The sequence below is a fragment of the Thermobia domestica genome, chromosome 9, assembly GCF_964235325.1.
Source record: "Thermobia domestica chromosome 9, izTheDome1.hap1.1, whole genome shotgun sequence".
Lineage (NCBI taxonomy): Eukaryota > Metazoa > Arthropoda > Insecta > Zygentoma > Lepismatidae > Thermobia > Thermobia domestica.
The window spans coordinates 16,587,336-16,608,333 of record NC_137462.1 but is presented as its reverse complement, the minus strand read 5'-3'; the positions used below and the strand labels follow the sequence as shown (position 1 = coordinate 16,608,333).

The 20,998-nt window shown below is 35.4% G+C and overlaps 1 protein-coding gene across 1 annotated transcript in view; it reads left to right on the top strand.

Annotated features, from left to right (window-relative positions):
• LOC145660742 (uncharacterized) overlaps positions 1-20,998 on the top strand; it is a 153,327-nt gene that overhangs the window by 30,999 nt on the left and 101,330 nt on the right. The window contains exons 5-6 of the mRNA XM_081726151.1: positions 13,795-13,909; positions 14,453-14,635. Of these exons, the coding sequence (XP_081582277.1) occupies positions 13,795-13,909; positions 14,453-14,635 (298 nt within the window). The remainder of the gene's footprint in view (positions 1-13,794; positions 13,910-14,452; positions 14,636-20,998) is intronic.

The following is a 20,998-nucleotide window of genomic DNA, read 5'->3' as shown; positions in this document are numbered from 1 at the left end:
TATCCACTTTATCAAAAGTATTGTTTAATATTTTAACGCCTCCACAATTTGCCGTATTACGGTCCCGACGCACTTGCATGTATTTAGTTTTCTTTGCATTTAGTTCTAAACCCATGTCCCTTCTATTGTTCTCCTATTGTTTATTTCTATTGTTCTCCTATCATCCCCTACTAAATTTACATCATCAGCATATGCCATAACCTGGTGAATGCTGTTCAACTCTAGGCCCTGGTTGCTATCTTTGATTTTCCTTATGGCGTATTCCAGGACAAAGTTAAATAATAATGGCGACAACGCATCTCCTTGTTTCAGGCCATTTTCGACGTGAAAGCTCGTGGACAAAAATTTTCCTACCCGGACTTTACTTTGGGATTCATTTAAACATATCTTAATTAATCTACACTCTGTAAAGAAAAAATAGCGACAGTCGCTCAGATATAGTTTTCACAACATACATTAACCAATATGAGTTTTTACATGAATTACTGATAATATCACAATGCATATTCTTAATGAGCAGTTCGTTCTTAATACTTGCACCGCAGTTTCAGGTTTTTTATATGCATATAATGAATTTATATGTATATATTAGTAGCTATGTATGTTTTCAGCAAAAACGGCTGTGGGAAGAATTATACATAAAAGTATGAAAAATCAATAATAGCACAAAACAAAAAACGTAATTTCTTAAGAGTAAGACATATTGTGTACGAACATTGAGATGTACAATACATCAAACTAGATTTCATATGTGGACCATGGGCTTTAGGACTTGCAGGGGAATCGTCGAGGTCTTTTGGTGACAAGGTTATTGCAAAATGCAACCTTGATTTCATGGAATCACTCCCGGATTATCTGTTCCGTGAGTTCCATTCTATCCGAGATAGTTGTCTATTGAGTCTTCTGCTCATATCGACCCAAACTTTACAATTGGATTCATGTCAAGTGAGTTTGGAGGCCACATGAGTCTTTGAATAGTCATATTCTTGCACCACGTATTAATGATTTTCATTCATTGACATGAAGCATTTACGTCCTGGAAAATGAAGTAGTCCATATCTTCTTCAGGAAAGTTATCTTTAGCTGTTTGAAGAATTTTACGTACCAGAATTTGAAGACATTTTTGTACATCAAATGACTCTTCACATATATCCATTGTTCTGACGTCTTTGACAGTGAAGCAAGCCAATACCATCACTCAGTAACAATATTTGCATCTCTTAAACAAAATCCGTATCAAGTTCCTCGCTCATTCGTATCCACAACTTCACACTACCATCGTTTCCAACTATTCTAAACCTTTTTCAACGGAGAAAAGAACATGCTTCCAGTTGTCATAAATCCAAGTAGCATATCGCCTCACAAACGTACGTGTTGAAGTCTTCGGTGTTTTTGTCAGTTTCGACTTTCCAGGCGGTTTTTTCTTCGTAATATCCTCCTCATACAGTTAAGACAATACAGTCGTACGACTGACTGCAGACCCAAGATCAAAACTATTTTTGGGGAAGTCATTCCTTAATTCTGCAGTACCATTGATTTTATTTGGCGATCAGCTGTGGGTGATGCTTTCTTTTTTCTATTACACTGTTGACGAAGGATACTATTTTTGCTTGTGAATTACTCTTTCTGCCGTCGAATGGTAAATTCTGAGTATTCCAGCCATCTCCCTTAGAGATGTAACTTAGCTGTGCAAAGCAAGAAGTATGTCTTGTTCACGTGACGACAACTCACATTTCTTACCAATCATACTTGTTTACAGTTCACATGTAGCAACAATTTCATACAAAAACAACACTGTACAACAACAATATTGCCACTTGACACTGTTCAAACAATGACAAAGCAGAGAACAATCACAAAATGCTAATTATCTGGGCTTACACATCACAAATGCAATGCAGAATTCTCACCCCAATAATTTACGAGACGCTCTCAGGTGCCATCTGGAGAGAATATTACTGATAAATAATTAGTAAGCGCCATTGTACACCATAGGTGTCACAGATAATGGAAATAAATTATCACACTCATAATTTCCTTCTATTCCACTTCCAGCCGGCTGCAACTATGGTGTTCTGTGTAAGTTACCTTGAGAATTGAGGTGTCGCTATTTTTTCTTTACAGAGTGTAATTAGCTTTCTCGGTATTCCAAGTTCTGTAAGAACGTTGTATAATGTTTCTCTCCTAACCGAGTCGTACGCCTTTCTAAAATCAATAAATAGTTTATGTACTGGGGTATTGTATTCCCACTTCTTATCGAGTATTTGGCGAATGGTAATTATTTGTTCGATAGTTGATCGATTCCGCACTAATAATCTCCAATAATTTCATCTGCGTATGGGGTCAATCTTGCTAATAGAATATTTGAAAGGATTTTATAATATGTTGACAGAAGAGAAATGCCTCGATAATTATTACAGTTAGTTTTGTCGCCTTTCTTGTGAATTGGAACAATGATTGATTCTTTCCACTCTTGTGGCAATTCTTCCTTGTTGTAGGTAAGGAGAATGAGTTTGTGTATCTTGTTCCACAATTTTTCACCTCCAGCTAAAATTTACTCAGCCGGAATTTCATCCACACCCGGAGATTTGTGTTTCTTTAATTTCTTTATAGCGGCTTCTACTTTTATTCGATTGGGTTCTGGAATATATGGTTCTGCGGTGTATATCTCCTTTTCTCCACGCACATTGGTTTTTGGCTGCGTGTTCAGGAAATCGTCAAAGAAATCTTTCCATCTATTTAAGACGCTATCCGTGTCAGTGAGAACTGTTCCGTCAGCTTTCTTTAATATATAAGCACGAGGTTGGTAGCCTTTCTTAAATTCGCTGATCCCCTTATACATGTCCCGAATATTTTTTAAAATTTTTTTCTATCATCTTCAAGTTCCCTGATTTTAGCTTTCAAAAATCGCGTTTCTTTGTTCTAGAAGTTTTGGAAGATTCCCTCCTGATATCTGCGAAATTTTGTGTAGTTATCTCATTCGGATTTTGTGGCCACCGTAATTTTGCCTGTTTTCTCTTCTCTGCTAGTTTAATGCATTCTTGGTCGAACCATGGGTTGTTCCTACGTATTTCCGCGTGTCCCAATTTTTCTATTTCTGAACTTTTAATGCTATCTCTAATTTCAATCCAAGTATCCTCAACACTAGTGCACTGCGAGTTTTCTAAAACCGAGAATCTATTCGAAACTTCAATCTGGTATTCCTCTCTTACCAGGCTCTCTTCTAATTTCTTTAAATTAAATCTCTCCGTTTTCGGACTATTTTCAGGAAAATTCGTTATGGTGGGGAACAAGTTAACGCTGGACCAAGATTTTAAATCGTCCATTACTGGCTAATGGAGGTGGTACAAAACATTTTATTTGGTGGTACAAAACGGTACAAAACTAGTACGAAACTTTGACACTATTTTGAGTAAAATTCGTTATGATGGGGGAACAAGTTAACGCTGAGCCCAGATATTAAATCGCCCATGACTCGCTAATGGATGTGGTACAAGACTTTTTATTGGTGGTTCAAAACGGTACAAAACTAGTAAAAAACTGTAACACTATTTTCGGGAAAATTTGTTATGGTGGGGGAACAGGCGTTAACTTGTTCCCCCACTTTGAATCGTCCATTACGGGTTAATGGACGTTGTACAAAACTTTTTATCGGTGGTACAAAACGGTACAAAACTAGTACAAAACTTGTTGCCCTGAGTGCCCTGTATGTTGTAATACCTGAATTGTTTGAAAGGAAAAAAAGTAAATAACTAAAACAGTGGAATACAGCTCTTAGCTTATCCTGTGAACAGGCCCTTAGTACTACCAGGGGTGGGGGGCTTTGAGGACCACATCACTTTGTGACCGTCTGACCGGCCACATAACTATGTTTTTGGACGAAAAGTGTATTTCCTTTTAAATTTTATTCATGCAACGAAATTATTATTTTACTCAGAAAAGAAAAGCTATTTCTCTTTTGATGGCAACTTCATTACTTTCTATGTATGCAGGTGTTCTTCAGTCGCTCTTATTGTTTCTCACGATGGAACAAGGAACTTGTTGTTTTTCAATGCAACGCATATCGTCTAGACAGAGTGCTACGTCGCAGCAAACTTATTTTTTCTTTCCCTAAAATAGTTTCCAACTTATAGTCTTTGTTACCATGACTGTTCCACATATACTTTTTTCATAACAACATTTATTAAGATTGGGAATATTTTTGGACACGAAGTTGATATTGTGTGTGAATGATATTGTGTTTGTCGTGTTCTCACGCACTCATATTACGTCATCCTTTCTACCGTGAGAACAGTGTTCTTGTCCTGCAGGAGTCGTAGGTGAAATGACTCATACACACAATTACCATCGTTCGCTCCTTTCCACTGAACTCTTTTACGTATAACAATAGTGTATAAAAATCCAATAACCATGGAAAGAATTTATTAGTTTAGATTGCCACACATTTTTAAACTATTATTTCCAAGCTTCTCTCCCACGGGACCAAATCAAATGTTGCCTGTGTTCTCTATTATAACATCGACCTATTGGCATTGTGTATGAATGCAGAAAACTTTAACATTTTCTTTATTATTTGATATAATGCATTGTCAACCCTAAGTGTAGAAAACGGGTTGTTCCCTAGCGTCAGTAGAAGCGGGGAGTTATCAAAAGGAGTTCGTCGCAAGAAGTCATTGCAAGAAGTCATAGTATGAAGAACATTGTGTTGCTACATTAATATATAGGGTGTGAAGCTAAAAAAACGAACAAATACCTTCTGGACATGTAACGTCCTTTTGGAGTCAAGAAACTTTATCAATTGTATTTCCCCATTCTCCTTGTCATTATTACACAGTGAAAGTCTCGTCACAGTGCGAATAGTAAATCTATAGTGCAAGTTATATTTAAACTAGGGCTATGTTTCTAATGTTCGTATATAGTGTGCGCATATCTACATTTATCATGCAGTATTGAGTGTTTTATTTTCATCTCGTTTATTCTATTACATCAGTGTTTTAGTTTTCATTTCGTTTATTCTTCTGTTTGAGCATCTAGCTCTGTAAAGTGGAAATTTTGTGTGTTGTTAATATATATTTCTTATTCCATTCCACTCCGCATATATGCGTGTTCAATAAATAAGGATTCATCTAAGTAAATGTTATCGTCTTCATTCATGTGTGTGTGAGTTCCTGCGAGGAGACGGCTTGCAAGTTTCGTATATGTATGCGTGTGCATACGCAAAACTAAGTATAACACGACCTGAGTCTCAAAAGCACCAACGTGGCTCATGTCAAATCACTTTCATATTTCAATATCATCAATCTGCGCCCAAACAGAGTATGAGCCTGGACCAGAATTGTTATCAGCTGTTTTCTTAGGGAGTTCTTCGGGAGCCAGCACCCAAGGGAAACGGTAGGTAGCAACTTACTTTATTTATAAATAGAAAAAATAAAACACTAACAACTAAGCAAGTACGATGTATGTTGAATGGGTCAAGCTTGACAATATATTTTTTTAAATTTTTTATGTAATTAGAAATGTTTCAAAATGTAACAAAAATAACTTGTGGGCCTCCGAGTTCCCCCTGGTGTTCCTAGGGTTTGCGTTTGAACATGTGCACTGTACAGAAGAAACCTAGATTTATTCTTTTTCATCTACAAAATAAAAAGACTCTAACAGTTTGTTTCACTATAACATAAATATGAATGATTTTTTAAAATACTTCCATAGTCCCTTTCTACAGAGTAAATTAAGAAATCTAATTGCAAAATAAGGAACACAATACAAAGTAAACAGTATAATATATGTGTAACAATAATACATTAAAGTAGTCCATGTATTATGTAGAAACTTCACATACAACAGTTCCGGGCACTGGAAACAGTCTGTGTAGTATATAGGGTTGATAAAACATACGAATGAAGATCATCTTCTGATCCACCGCTATCCAGTTCTAGGTTTATAGTTTCGGCTTGGCGGAACACTTCCTGGTACCAAGCAACAACAAAAAACAGAACACCTTAAATCTCGGAGGCCAGACAGCAGGGGGAACTTTTTTTCTTTTGAATCACTTCCGTAAAATTGAGCAAACTACTTTCCTTGTTCCCCAGCATTTAATCTTTGGAACATTTACCTATACAGCACCTGTCTAGTAATGCAAATTGTGTTCTTGAATATCTTTGCCATTAGTAGGTCTAACGTGAGTTTCTTTCATTTTCCTATGCACTGCGACCGCATTTTTAACTTTCATTTCTATTTCTTCGGACTATATTTGAACTTGTACGAAGTCATGCTAGCACACTGCGTCATGTTCAACGCTGTTCAAACTACTACTTCCCAAACATAACTGCAGCAGATACTCGCTTTCCTCTCACAATGACCTCTATTCCTTCACTGTAGCAACATCGAAACTTAGGGTATCGCATTGAAATTTCACAGTTTTTTAGAGCTAACACAAAAAAATTAAGAATTCAATCTCCCTAAAAATAACCTATTCCGGTATGAGTCCCTATTACATTGAACTCATTATTTAATCTTATTAAGGAAATGTACACTCATATCCAAAATGATTGTCGCATATCTATAACTGTCTTCTTGTAAGAATACAATTTGATAATGATTTTGCAGAGTACTTTTAATACTGATACTATGTGTATAATCGGTAAATGTATATTTGTGGTAAATTTCATAGGAAAACAATTATAAATACGAAAGTTAGAATGAGTAAAACAAAATGTTGCTAAATGAACAAGAAAGTTTTATTTTCGTTTTATTGTTCTTATTTACTGCACTTTTGACATGAAATTTGTCACATACATGTCTTTGCCGATTATGCACATACTAACATTATAAAAAAATACCGGGCGAATTCGTTAGCAAATTATATTCCTACAACAACATATTTATAGACACACGACAATAATTTTGGATATGAGTGTACATCTCGGGACCAATAACACATACCGAATAGAAGAGAAAATCGAAAAACGGCTATCGGAGGAATAGTTTGGACTCTGAATGAAAAGGGGAACGTGGGAAGCAATACGAGGTCTATGGTTGATCATGGAACAATACATCAGAATAAACAGTCCAATTGTGACACCAGTTTTAGATATAGAGAAAGCTTTTGACAACTTAGACTGGAATATCATGTTCAGACCTTTGAAGAATCTGAAAGTGCATTACAGAGACAGAAAGATAATATATGACATTACAGAAAGCAGAGAGCTATTATAGGAAGAGATCAGAAGGAAACAAGAATAAGTAAATGTGAGAGGCAAGGATGTGGACTTTCGCCTCTCCTGTTCAGCATCTATAAAGAAGAGGCGATGAAAGAATTCTTTGAGGAAAACGAGAAAAGCGCAAGAGTAAATGGTCAGGTTTTCAGCACAATGGCTTTCATACATGAGGTTTTGTTTGCTTCATTTGTGTTCAACCGTTTACATATTAGTGCTACTGGACGTTTATCTGATACTGTTAAAATATCTCGGCGGTCATTTTGAACACGGTGATATATATATGAACAAGTCTTTTGTTATATCACTTTTTACTTTTTAAAAATCTATCAAACGAGGTATCATTCGTCCCATGTTTCCATTCAAAATTTTAAATTTGAGTTCCGGGTCCCCTTGAAGAGCGGACCTGGGAGAACCGCGATATCGCCATTCGATTTGCCCCATGGAATTTCCTATTTGAGTTTTTGTTCAGTTCATTTATGTTCAACCGTTTTCGAGATATTTCCGTGGAAAGATTAAAACAGGCCACTATGTATATATCCATACAGTTTTAGTATTCTGAGACCCGGTAACTTTAAACAAAATATTTTGACTATATCAGAAGTCATCTTAGAATTTCTCTGTAAATCCGCATCCATAAAGGGTTGCGTAGTTTAATTCCAAAGCTTAGTAAACATAAAATCCATGACTTGTAAGAACAATGAATGTAATATATGTAAATTTCGAGCATGATTTATAGATAATAATTTACTTTTTTCGATAAAAAGCGTATGCGGAATGAAAGTATATTTACGACTAATTTTAAGAAATTCTCTTTGGTGATTTACATTATTTTCGATTTGATTTTCCTATACACAATTTTCTGAGGTAAATTGGGATCTTGCCAAAAATATTAACGACTGCCTAAATCAGTGTTTATTAAGAACTAATTTTCTTATAGAAAATTCATTAAGTATTAGTGTATAGGCCTAGTCTATATAAGAGCGACTCGGGGAGAAACGAAAGTGAATGACAGTTACTAGCTTTTGAGTAAACTTTTTTTTTTTTAAAAAAAAAGTCCAACATTCGTATCCGAAACAAACCAATTGTACGAAATAATGCTCTGCTGCGATCTTCTGATACATTTATAAGGCTAAATTACTTATATATTGTTATGCGGTCCACTTTCAGACCCGTTCCACCTAATAACACCATTTTCACCAATTTTGTCTTCCCTCGAATGGCTCATATTATTGTATTTAATTATCATAATTGTCTCATATTTTTTCTCTTTATTGACAGAATCGAAAGGACAAGGCAATATGTTATAGAATGTATCAAGTCAGCTACTGCGAGGTGATTATAAGATAGAGTACAAGAAAAGTTTCATCATAATGTTTCATGAAAACGTAATGTATTATTTATTTAAAAAAATAAAATAGTTTTGTTAAATGTAAAATTTATTAACATTGGCTCACTTTTTTCTCCCGATTATTCGGAAATATTTATCAAGATACAATAAAATGCTTCACCCGTTAAGTAAAAATGAGTATTTTCCACTAATGATGGCTATGTAATAAGAAAATTCTTGGAGCTATACCCTCAACGCCTATAGTCTGTATTTACATTTAGCAATTTACTTGTTACAATCGACCAACATAGGCATATAGGTAATATATGTTAACTTGGTGCAATGGTTACCAGCAAAGAAACTAGATAATTCTACCTGTATTTTCTCAAAATGTTGTTTGAAATGAAATGAAATGAAATCTTTGAGTTTTACGTCCTACGATTATGCCGGTTAGGCTAAAGGAGACCGTGATTATGAGAAATGAATGAAATGGTGGAATGAAGAAAGTGGGAGGAAACGAGAGAACCCTGAGAAAACCCACGCACATGGTGTTTGTCCACCACAAAGTTCACTTGGCGGGAGCATGGTTTGAACCCGGGATCCATGTCACCAGAGGTGAACGCTCTACCGCTGAGCCTCCGCGGCCCCTAAAATGTTGTTTGAGGCTGCACGTGAAGCAAGCACACGATATTACAAGGAAGAGATACTATATTACATCTCACAAAGCAGAAGAATAATTAGAATTGGAAGGATTAAAATATAAAAAAATAATGATTCAAGGTGAGTTGCGTCAAACTTTAAAGTGTTGTGAGGGTAGTTATAATGATGATCTTATACACTATCAATAATAAAAGCTATGAATTCATTTCTTCCTGTTTTCTAGTGTAGAATCTATTCTAGCTATGTTTACATTCCTCAATAAATGCATTAGTGAACGTAATTTTAATCGGCAAGTTATTATTCTCCATTTACATGTTACACGGTTGTCGTTTCCCTTATATTTTCTTGGGGTTTTATACAGTTGAGGTATCTTACCTACATTTCAATCGGATTACCCTAATACTTTGCAGGACCTAATATTTTTATATTAATTCCCTGCCATCTGTACTTTATTATGTAAAAGCTAAAACCGATGACAACATTCCTGTAGAAAAATCGTGACCGACAAGGAGAGCAGTAGGCGATTCATCACGGCATCAACAGACTTAAACACAGCTCAGTGGTGGAGCTGTTTCTGAATAATATGTTCTTGTGTCTTTCTAAGCTCCAAAGAACATCAATAACGACCTCCATTTTCTGATTGTGATAGTAGTGCAATATTCTCGAGTTTCTCTGCTACTCGCGTCAACTCAGGAGCTGTCAAAAATTTGGTTCTTGCTGCTTCACTTAGATTAATTCCACTGATGACATCATGCATTTTCATTCTTCTGTTTATATGTTTCAAAGTATAATCTGCCACGAGACATATGTAAGGAGTACAGCTTTTGCTTACCACCCAATTACTACTCTTGAATTAAAGGGTGTAGGGCAAGAACATGGTAACTCAGAATTTTGGAATTGCTGCGTTTTGCAGCACCCTATAGGCAGCAACGCATACCGCTTCGTTTCACCTTGACTGTTTAATCCTTAATATGTAGTCTTATGCGGAAAATTAATTTTCCTATTTCGAAAATGAACTGTGCAGCAACACACCTCTATTCTTAAACTGGTAAAATTGTTGGTCAACATGTTCTTCCCTCACACCCTTCAGTTCATCCCACGTTAATTTGTCAGTTTTCTTTAAGTAATCATTTTCAGACAAGAACAGTCACATCATCATTCCACAGTTTTCTCGATCCACACTGAAGAAATCTTTTAAAAAATTCTTTTTTGATGCAAGTGACTCCAATTTCCAGATCTTCCTGTTTTCACAAAGAGTAGCATCATTTGACCCCACATACCCATATACATGGGTGCAAACTTAAAGATTTGTGGCAATGTTTCTCTATTTGCTGAAAAGGCTTTCAGATTTTTTGGAAGTTTCTTTTCTTTTAAAATTGCGGTAAAATTATAATGTTTCCGTTTATTAGTTCTCTCTGGGGAATCCAGCAATTCGTTGACAGATTCATGAGCTTCTTCCAGCACACTGGAATATTGATTTTGTAACTTATTCAGAAACAATATTGTTAGTACCGCCATTGTTTTCAGAGGTGCTTCTATTCCAATGTGTTTCCCTTTAATTATCTGTCTTCTAGTTGCTGGTCCATATATCTAATTTTCCAATGATAACATATATAATTTTCCATCCAAAGATCTCGAATTCCACTGCCCGCAAATTGTGCCTCCAGTTGTGCAATAATTCTATGCAGTTATATGGATTTTAAAAGCCATTTCCATTACCAACTTCATTAGCCACTTTAAGCTGCTTAAGTGTTTCATATAAGGCCATATCAAAAGACATATACCATAACATCAATATTTTCATTACCGTTCACAAATTGTGTATGCTTTCCAAAATAGTTCACGAATGTTAATTGTATTGACCGGTCTGTTGGTGTTACAATAAAATGGTAAGGAAGAGATCTTTCTAATAGTATTTTTTTCTATTATGCTGGAGGTGAACCTCGCCTAAGTAGGAGAAGACATTGAATTTGAAATACATGTGTTTAAGATACAGATTTTGCGTATCAGTAGCTAAGCTAAATATCCAAGCTCTGATTCATAGAGAGATAAAAAGGTGTCGCTATCTGCAATCCATTCCATGATTTTTGGTTGTGAATTACTGGTAATTCAGTTGATATGTTTCGTACATGGCACCATATTAGAAATTATTTCCTGTGAATGTTTCAAAAATTTATTTATTTTTACATGTCAATCTAAATTTTCGGTTTTACACGACTATATTTTTTCAGTGTTTAACGTCAATTTCAGCTTTAGATACTAGAGTATTATAAGAGTCATTTGTGCCTTTTTTCTTTTGTTTGCATCCACTGTTCTGTTATTCTCTAATGTTTCCATATCCGTCCCACTGAAAATTACTGACATGCACATTAAACATTACTGGGTCGCGTTATCAGAAGCGATGAATTAGTAGCGTCTTCTCACGTTCATTCTACACTAGTTTGGGTTTTATTTTTGCTTAAACAGTGCAGCATATAGAAAACTCACTAAGAACACAACCAGATGTCAGTTTACTTAAATCACATAGTATTACAGCTATTATTATTATTATTATTATTATTATTATTATTATTATTATTATTATTATTATTATTATTGTTGTTGTTGTTTCATCGATAAAATACACGCTGAAAAAGTCAATAATCGATACTACCTTGAATTCGCTTTTATGATGCTTCTCAAGTGCAAGAAGTGGCATTCATAGAACTACCTCTAATTATCCCAGAATCATACATAATACATCATTGGTAAGCTATTGCAACACTGATTCTCATTTTTATACCAATTAGGGGGTTAAAGTCTCACCTTTAAATGTGGAAAGGGCAAGAACAGGAAAAATAAATAAATTTACACTCCCCTTCCACCTCGGAAACTCCAACATGGGTCAACTACACATCACTGGAAAGCTACATTATTCAGAAATACATCGACATACAAATTATTTTCCTAACTTAATTAGGTATTCAGATATACACCGGTGTAAGTGTTTAAAGTTGGGTGTACCAGCGTTGGGAGGTTACTTTCCGCAATTTTGTTTTTATTGAATATGTATTCTCTGTGCAAAGTACCAGGTTTTCAACAGGTATGTTCTTATTATGTACATGAAGACGAAGAGATTGAGTCACCTCCCACTCTTGTTTCTAGAAATATCCTACTTGAACCCTCCTTTCGACCATTGTCCGCTGAATATATAATATACTTAGGCTTCACAAACACTCACCTATATATAGGTTTAATTTTGAGAGACGAATATTAGTTTAATTATACTAATTACCAATGTTAAAGTCAGCAAACGGAAAGATAAATACAAGAGATCAAAGTTATCAAGAAACATGTTCTTAAATAATTCTATTTACTTGAACTTGAAGAAAACTAACCTTCTTAGTTGGGAAAAGTACTTAAACACCATATGATCGTTAGCCCTAATCTCGTCCTAAGAAACAAATAAAAGGTGATTTCCTCGAATCATGTTACTTTTCATTTCATTATCGGTGAACGAAATAATGAAAGTATTTAATTATACACATTTTATTATTTAGTTTCCTATTTAATCTTGAGTCGTAGTTTTGGAAAGGAATTGCTATGTAAATACATGGAACAAGGAATCAAAAGTTTGCAGGATAAATGAAATTCTTATTTATGTTTGTTTTGGCTAACTTTAATCTTTTATATTCATGATTGTGCATTATGCTTTAACATGAAACATAGTAATAACACAACTATAGTCTATAAAATATCGTCATTGCAAATCGCTTATGAATATTTATAAAATTGTTATTCTACGTGTTTCGTGCGTATCATTGTTTTTTTTAAAAAAATACCCATTAAAAATTAATAACACAAGTTCATGCTTAAAACTTGAAATATCATGTATTGAAATTTATATTCTGCAACGTTCATTTCAAACGACTTGTTTACAAAAGACGGTATTGAAAGACAATGTTCGAATGGTGAATGATATTCATAAAGTTGCCACTGATGTAATAATTTTTAAGCTAAACTTTTTATTTACCTTTGTCTAAAATTACCTTTTGTCCAGAACTTTTACAGTTGAGTCGATTTCTTCTTTAAATAAATAAATACGAGCTTTATATTGTAATTAAGAAGAAAACATTATGTATAAATACAATGTATAACTAAACTCAATCTAACAAAGCTACATCACTTGTAAACGTATTTTGTAGTTGAACATGCATGGCGAAGTAGCTATAACATTTAAATTAATATAAAACTAATAAATATGAATATTGTCTAAATGTTTACGAGATTTTTATTTTGCAAATAGCCGATTGCTAGAAACGCTTGTCTTTTTCTCAACTACTTTATTTGTTTTCTTTTTTTTATGAGCAAATTCTTAACAATGGTAATTATTAATACTCTATGGATTACATTGAGGATTATCGGAATTCTTGATTTGCGTTGAAGTTCAATTTCCATATTGTTCTTCAAGTATCTAATAAAGTATTTTATTATACAAAACATAAATATACTAAACTATAAATTTCTCATATATTTAAACACAATCAGAAAATTGTTCTAAACATAGAAGAGTATTTACTTTTGTAAAAAAAATATTTACTACTCATTTAGAGAAAAAAGCGCGAAGAGGATATAATGTCTGATACTGGAAGAGTAATAAGTTTTTCATGTACCACTTCAATCATTTATTACATACTTGCACAACAAGCTAGCGCACAGGATGGAAGTAAGATTGCAATACTTTTCTGAGAATCAGTGCTATGCATTGTTAAGTGGATAATGTTTTTTGGTTTCATTAGTGATAATGATGAGTGCGAATAGTATAGAAATTAACTGCAATCCCTAACTACACTAATTCTTGTGCTGCTTATCTTGCTAAAATATTAAAATGTAAAGACGCAGTTCGTTAATCACGCTTCAGTTTAATACGTCAAATTAGGAGGATATAGCTCTACAAACATTCTGGTGTTCCAGAATTTAATAATAATTATATACATAATGTTAGAAATTGAAAAATGTATTTGGTTTTTAAATATTATTAAAATTTTACTTAATTTTTGAAACTTATAACTATTATGTTTGCATTGAATATTAAGAATTTAGGGTAAATGTATACTTGAGGATGCATACTCTACTATCTAACAATGCTCCAACAATGATATACATACGTAGAGAAAAGTACATCGTAATTGATATAGAAATTTGTTTTCACTGTCAATGACATAATTAATATGCAATAAATTATTCAAATATTATAATAATTCCATAGCATGTGGACCAAATGAAGATGGACCAATGTCGGGCAGTACGTGCCCAGACATATGCCTAGACGTATTACGTCCAGAACGGATTAAGACGTGTCTTCCTGCGGATATGGTGTCTGGCTGTAACTGTAAAGATGGATTCGTAAAAGGATCTAATGGAGAATGCATTCCAGAGGCGGCATGCTTTAGTAAGTTAAAGCTTTGTATTTTAATTTAGGTATGTTCGATGTACGTTGTTTAAGCAGTTTAGTAACATTGCAAACGGAAAAAAATATTTCAGTTTAAGTTATACACTGATGGCAGAATATTCCTTAACGAGTGGCACTATAGCAGCATCTTGTGTGCTTGCATTACAGAATTTCTAGTGAAGCTAACATCGATGTTTTATTAATCAATAACTGAATCAAAACACTGAAATTTGCTAAATACCACAGTATGACTACAACCTAGGTGGGTTCAATCCATGATTTGGTAGTCCTTTAAAACCATAGAGATACATAACCATTCGATTATACCTGCCTAAGGTTAGAACTATTTTACTGCATGCATTGTCGGAACCAGTAATATATAAAATTCATCCAATTCGAAGTGAAACGACTCTCTACGAACTAGAAAAAACTCTCCCAGACTTACTCTTAGGTTAACTCCCAGGTTAACTTATACTCTTAATACATTGACTTTTAAATAGTACTCATTATATCCCGCAAAGTACAAAGGTATGTTACTCTTACGCAAAAGTTAGGGAACTGACATTGGAATAATTGGATATTTCCTGTTGGTGCATTTCTGAAATAGAATGAGATAAAATTCACAGTTTTATGTAAAACGCTTATGCCCCATACGTGATTATCGTTGGGAACGCTTGGTTACATGAAGAAAAAAGCGACGAGTTCTGGTACTTTTTTAAAAATTAAACATGTGCATTACCTTTCGATAAAACCTTGCGTTGGCTCAATTCGTTTCATTTTTAGCGGATTATTATTCCGATTTTGAATTAATAGGAGTATTGTACAGGGTGTCCGAGAAGTCCTTCCCTGATTACAGAAATTGATAACTTAGGCTAGAAATAAGATAGAAATATGAAACTGGTGTTGAATTGTTTACAAACTAGAAAAGTTTTGGTCACATCAGTACACTTCCACATGAGCACCCTTGGTAGCACGTAGCACATCTAGGCGATATTCAATTTCCATCCACACATTAGCCAACATCGCCCAGGGATCGATGCAACGACTGTGGTTATTCGTTGCTGCAGGGTAGACCTCATCCTTGACATAACCCCATAAAAAGAAGTCTAATGGGGTTATGTCAGGAGAGCGTGAAGGCCAAGCTGTTGGTCCATCACGACCAATTCATCGCCCAGGAAATGTCCTATCGAGATAGGCACGGACGTCCAAACCCCAATGAAGTGGTGCACCGTCTTGCTGAAAAGCGACATCAGGCCGATACTGAAGCAGCTGAGGTTGGTGATCGTGTCTCATGGTACCACAGGACACACTGTGCCTTCTCCTGGTTTGTTGGCATGGCTTCTTGGGCTTCTTACTTACGTACTACAAACCTAAAACAAAAAAATGAGACTTGGTAAAACAGAACAAAACTAACACAGACAAAAACTTTTATAGTTTGTAAACAATTCAACACCAGTTTCATATTTCTATCTTATTTCTAGCCTGAGTTATCAATTTCTGTAATCAGGGAAGGACTTCTCGGACACCCTGTATTGAATGGCCATATTAACCAATGGCTATCCTCTCCCGAGGCCGGGAGGCCTAGGATTCCAGAGGTTTAAACGGCACAAATAACTAAGCTAATATTTACATATTTTTGAAAGTTTATACTAAACTCATCATGTACTTATCATTTCGGCGTTCTGGATGTCCTCTCCCAATTTTTACCTTCTAGATCCTCCACTAGTATTAGAAGAATTTTTTTCATTCATATTCAACTGACGGTGTGAAGACGAATTAAACAGATCTGTAAAAAAGGACAAAACTTTCTTAGTTACCATTATATATTTGGTCTACGAATTAATTCGTGAGGGTGGACAAGAGATGGCGCAACGAACGGAGCGTCCCACAGTTCCGTGTATCCACACATGTGTTGCAAACCCCTGTCATCGCGTATCGTTCGTAGTATAGGGCAGTGGATTAAAGCGTCAACAACACCAGTTTGTAGTTAAGTGAACATGGCGCAATTTGTGCCTGATAAAGTGTTTTTGCGGGGTGTCCTGCTGCATTACTTTAACATGCAGAAAAGTGCGACTGAAAGTCATCGTATTTTGGTGGAAGTGTATGGTGACCATGCTCTAGCTTAGTGAACGTATCAGAAGTGGTTTACACGGTTTAGAAGTGGTGATTTCGGCTTGGCAGACCAAGAGCGAGCTGGACAGCCAAAAAAATTTCAAGACGAAGAATTGACAGCATTTCTCGAGCAGGATTCGTGTCAAACGCAGGAACAACTTGCAGCAGCATTAGGCGTTGATCAAACAACAGTCTCCAAACGCTTGAAAGCCATGGGAATGATTCAAAAGATGTCACATTGGGTTCCACATGAATTGAAAGACAGAGACGTTGAAAGACGAAAAACCATTTGCGAATTGCTGCTTCAACGACAGAGCAGAAAGGGGTTTCTGCATCGAATTATTACGGGTGATGAGAAGTGGATCCATTACGAGAACCCTAAACGAAAAAAGGCCTGTGTGAAACCAGGTGAACCAGGTCCATCACAACCAAAACGAGATATTCACTGTGCAAAGGTTATGCTGTGCATATGGTGGGATATGAAAGGTGTGGTGTACTATGAGCTGCTGCAACCGGGTGAAACTATGAATGGAGAACGTTATCGACGACAATTAATGCGTTTGAAGCAAGCTCTGGCCAGAACACGACCAGAATGGGAGAACAGACATGATAAACTTATTGTTCAACATGATAACGCTCGCCCACATGTCGCAAAACCGGTCAAAACCTATTTAGAAAATGTCGGATGGGAAGTTTTACCCCACCCGCCGTATTCACCAGACGTTGCTCCTTCGGACTACTACTTGTTCGATTGCATGAACAACGATTTGATTGGACAGCGGTTTACTTCTTCAGAAGATATCGAAACATGGGTCTCTGACTGAATCGCTTCCAAGGATGAGGATTTCTTTCGCCACGGAATCCGTACATTGCCTGACAGATGGGCGAAAGTGGTGGCTAGCGATGGACAATATTTTTCTTAAGGTATTTATGTATTTTGTGTTTGTACTACAGCTTCAATGTCTGCGTACCAACCGCACGAATTAATTCCTAGACCAAATATAATTGATAATCTGCAAGAAATTTACAAGGAAAAGACTTCAAAGAAAGTATCTAACGTACTCTAGCACTTGATAAAATATAACCTCAGACGAAAGGCTAAATTTTCCCAATTTGCCTCAACTTTATGTTAATCGTTGTAAAACAAGGAATAAATATTTGAATATATTTCGTTGTACTACAAAAAAATGAAGGAAAGAAGTAACCCAAAGAAGCCAATCAGAAGACGTTCAGCTGTCAGTGTGGATATATCCACTTCGTGGTTGAGCCAGTTCAGCTACACCGTGAGCTGCCTCCGTTAAGGGTGCCGTGACTACGCGGACAGTACGTTGTTGGTGTAACAAGTTTAAGTTCGGTGATGAAACACTCGAAGACGCACCTCATGTCGGAAGACCAGCACCTGTGCAAACTTAAGACCTTTAGGCTGCAATTGAGTTCTACAGTAATCTGACACGTGAGGAACTTGCGCTAAAATTAAGTATGAGTGAAGAAACCCTTCGGCAACACTCCCATCAACTTGAAAATCATTACAAGTTGGATCGATTAGTCCCACATGATTTCGTTACGGCACAGAAAACAATTAGTGTTTGTTCGCTATCCCGTGTGACTAGTGAGCCATTTGTGGGCAAGGTGTTGACATGAGATGAGAATTACATCCTGCACGAAGCTGCGAGGTGCCACCATCACTGGTTACCGTCCCATGAACCGGTTTCAAAATAGCCTAAAAAAGCACTGCGTGAAAAGAGAATCTACCTGTCTGTTTAGTGGATTACTCGCGGCATCGTGTATTGGGAACTGCTAACAACTGGTCAGTGCATCAATACAAATGTGTACTGTTAATTAATTAAGCGGTGTTAAAAATAACCGATCTTTTGATCGACCTCTTCGGCATCGCAAAGGGGTTCTCCTGCTACAGGGCAACGCTAAGCCCTACGTGGCTAGGATGACCCGGGACACCATTGTACGTTTTGAATGACAAACACTATTGAATCTGCCATACTCCTTGGACACGATCCGATTATCGCTTATTCCATTCCTTGGATAATCACCTTAGAGTTCAAATCCCTACTAGAGGTGGTAAACGCACTTGACATCTTCTTTCCTTCACAACGCACCAAGTTCTTCTATGATGGAATCCAAGGTCTTCCCGAACGTTGGCAGTCAAAGATGTTGATGGGATCTCTTTCTGATTTTCCAAGTACGTCTTAGTTGACATATCGATGTTCGAACTTTGTGGTTGAAAAAGCGGTATAACTTCGTTACTCTGATACAAATTTTAATATTTTCTTAAAGAATTGTTTTTCTCTCTTGTCAATCGGTCTCCTTGAGTGATTCTAGTTTAGAATAGCCCGTTTTAAGTTAGATTAAATTAAGTAAACTTTAAATTATTTCTATATTATGACAAAGATTGCTAGTAAGTAATTTGCAACAGACGTTTGTACAAAATGATAGAAGTGAATTTGTTAAAAATTTGCATTATCGTTGAGAGTCGTTTATGAGTAGCATTCAGTTGCAATTCTTAAAATAACAATATTTTTCATTTAAAACAATTATCTCAAAAATTTAATTTTTAACTCCAACTTGAATTGTACACTGCTAGGCAAAAATTACCATGTATGGTGGGATTGCATAACCTGCTAGCTACGATCACAAGAAATGGTTAAATCATTGAAAATAGATACCGTCGTTCTAGATCAATTATTAGGTATTCTAGGAATGTTAATCCAATTTTTATACCAACATTTTTTGATTTAATCCTAAACTTAACATTAGGAGCATCGTAATTACACTTTTTATGAAACATTCGAACTTACAAATCATTGTAGGATTATTTTGAAAACAATATACATCAAATATGCACGAACAATTTTGAGTAGTACTGGAGTTAAAAAAAAAACTTTCTTCTTATATGAATGAGCAACGGGTTAATACTTAGTAAACTTAAATTTGGTTTAAAGGTAAAGAATTACGAATATTTTTACGTTATATTACGAAATGAAACAACATTTACTAAAGGTAAAATTATTTTATATTTTTTGAAATAGCTATGTTCAAAAATATACACAGGGTGTTTCACATCAAAACACTCACAACCTTTGGGGGTGATTATCGACACCAAGATAAGGCGAAATGTCTAGACCAAACTGGGGCCACAAATGCTTCCTTTCACAGTTATATGCTGCCAAAACATGGAAATATGAACTTTAAAGACCGCTAGATACTAAACTAATTATTTACGGTAGTCGACTCAAGACTTCACTTCGGAACTGGTATTTATTCTATCCAAATATCCCTTTTTCAGACTCAAGTGCTACTTCCTCAACAATTTTTATAGAGGGCGTTTAAGGATACTTCTCTCATGCGAATGATTATTTCTTTAGAAAAGCCCAGGTGTTAGGAAAAAACCTATACTATAATATTAAAGATATGATCAAAAATAATGTTTTAATGTTTATATGGGGGTTATATTTTGAATTCAATGTAATTTCATTTTACCTATATTGCCCCTTCCTGAACAAATAATTGTTCCAGTGCCTAATGTTGTCTATTCTATCCGTTTCCTTCCAAATAAAACTTTATTGGGAAAATATCTAATTGAGTATTACAAAAAATGATTCTGCCTCTTCCGATAAATATAAGTGCTATTTGTAGTGATAAGATGTCATAGAACTTTCGACTACTATGTGTACTGATAGAGTGCAGTAAAACTTTAGACTGCTATGTGTACTGATGAAGTGTATAGTATTTGAAATGTTATATGTGGTGATAAAGTGCTGTATAAATGTATTTTACATACATGGAATACATGACAAGATTCGCTTTTACACACACACACATCTATCTATCTATCTATCTATCTATCTATCTATCTATCTATCTATCTATCTATATATATATATATATATATATATATATATATATATATATATAGATATATAGATATATGTAACTAACTAACTAACTAACTCTATGGCCTATGGAACCCGGAGGTTCAGTGCCGCGTTCACAAGAGCTCTCCACTGACTTCTATCCTTAGCTAATTGGATCCAGTTTCTACTTTGTATTCCTATCTCTGCGAGATCCATCTTAATATTATCCTCCCATTTGCGCCTAGGTCTTCCTAATGGTCGTTTTCCAATGGGTCTACCAGTCAAGACTTTGAAAGCGTTTCTACTTTATTCCATTCTAGCTACATGACCTGCCCACCTAAGGCTCCTAGACTTGACGACCCTAACAATGTTGGGTAAACCG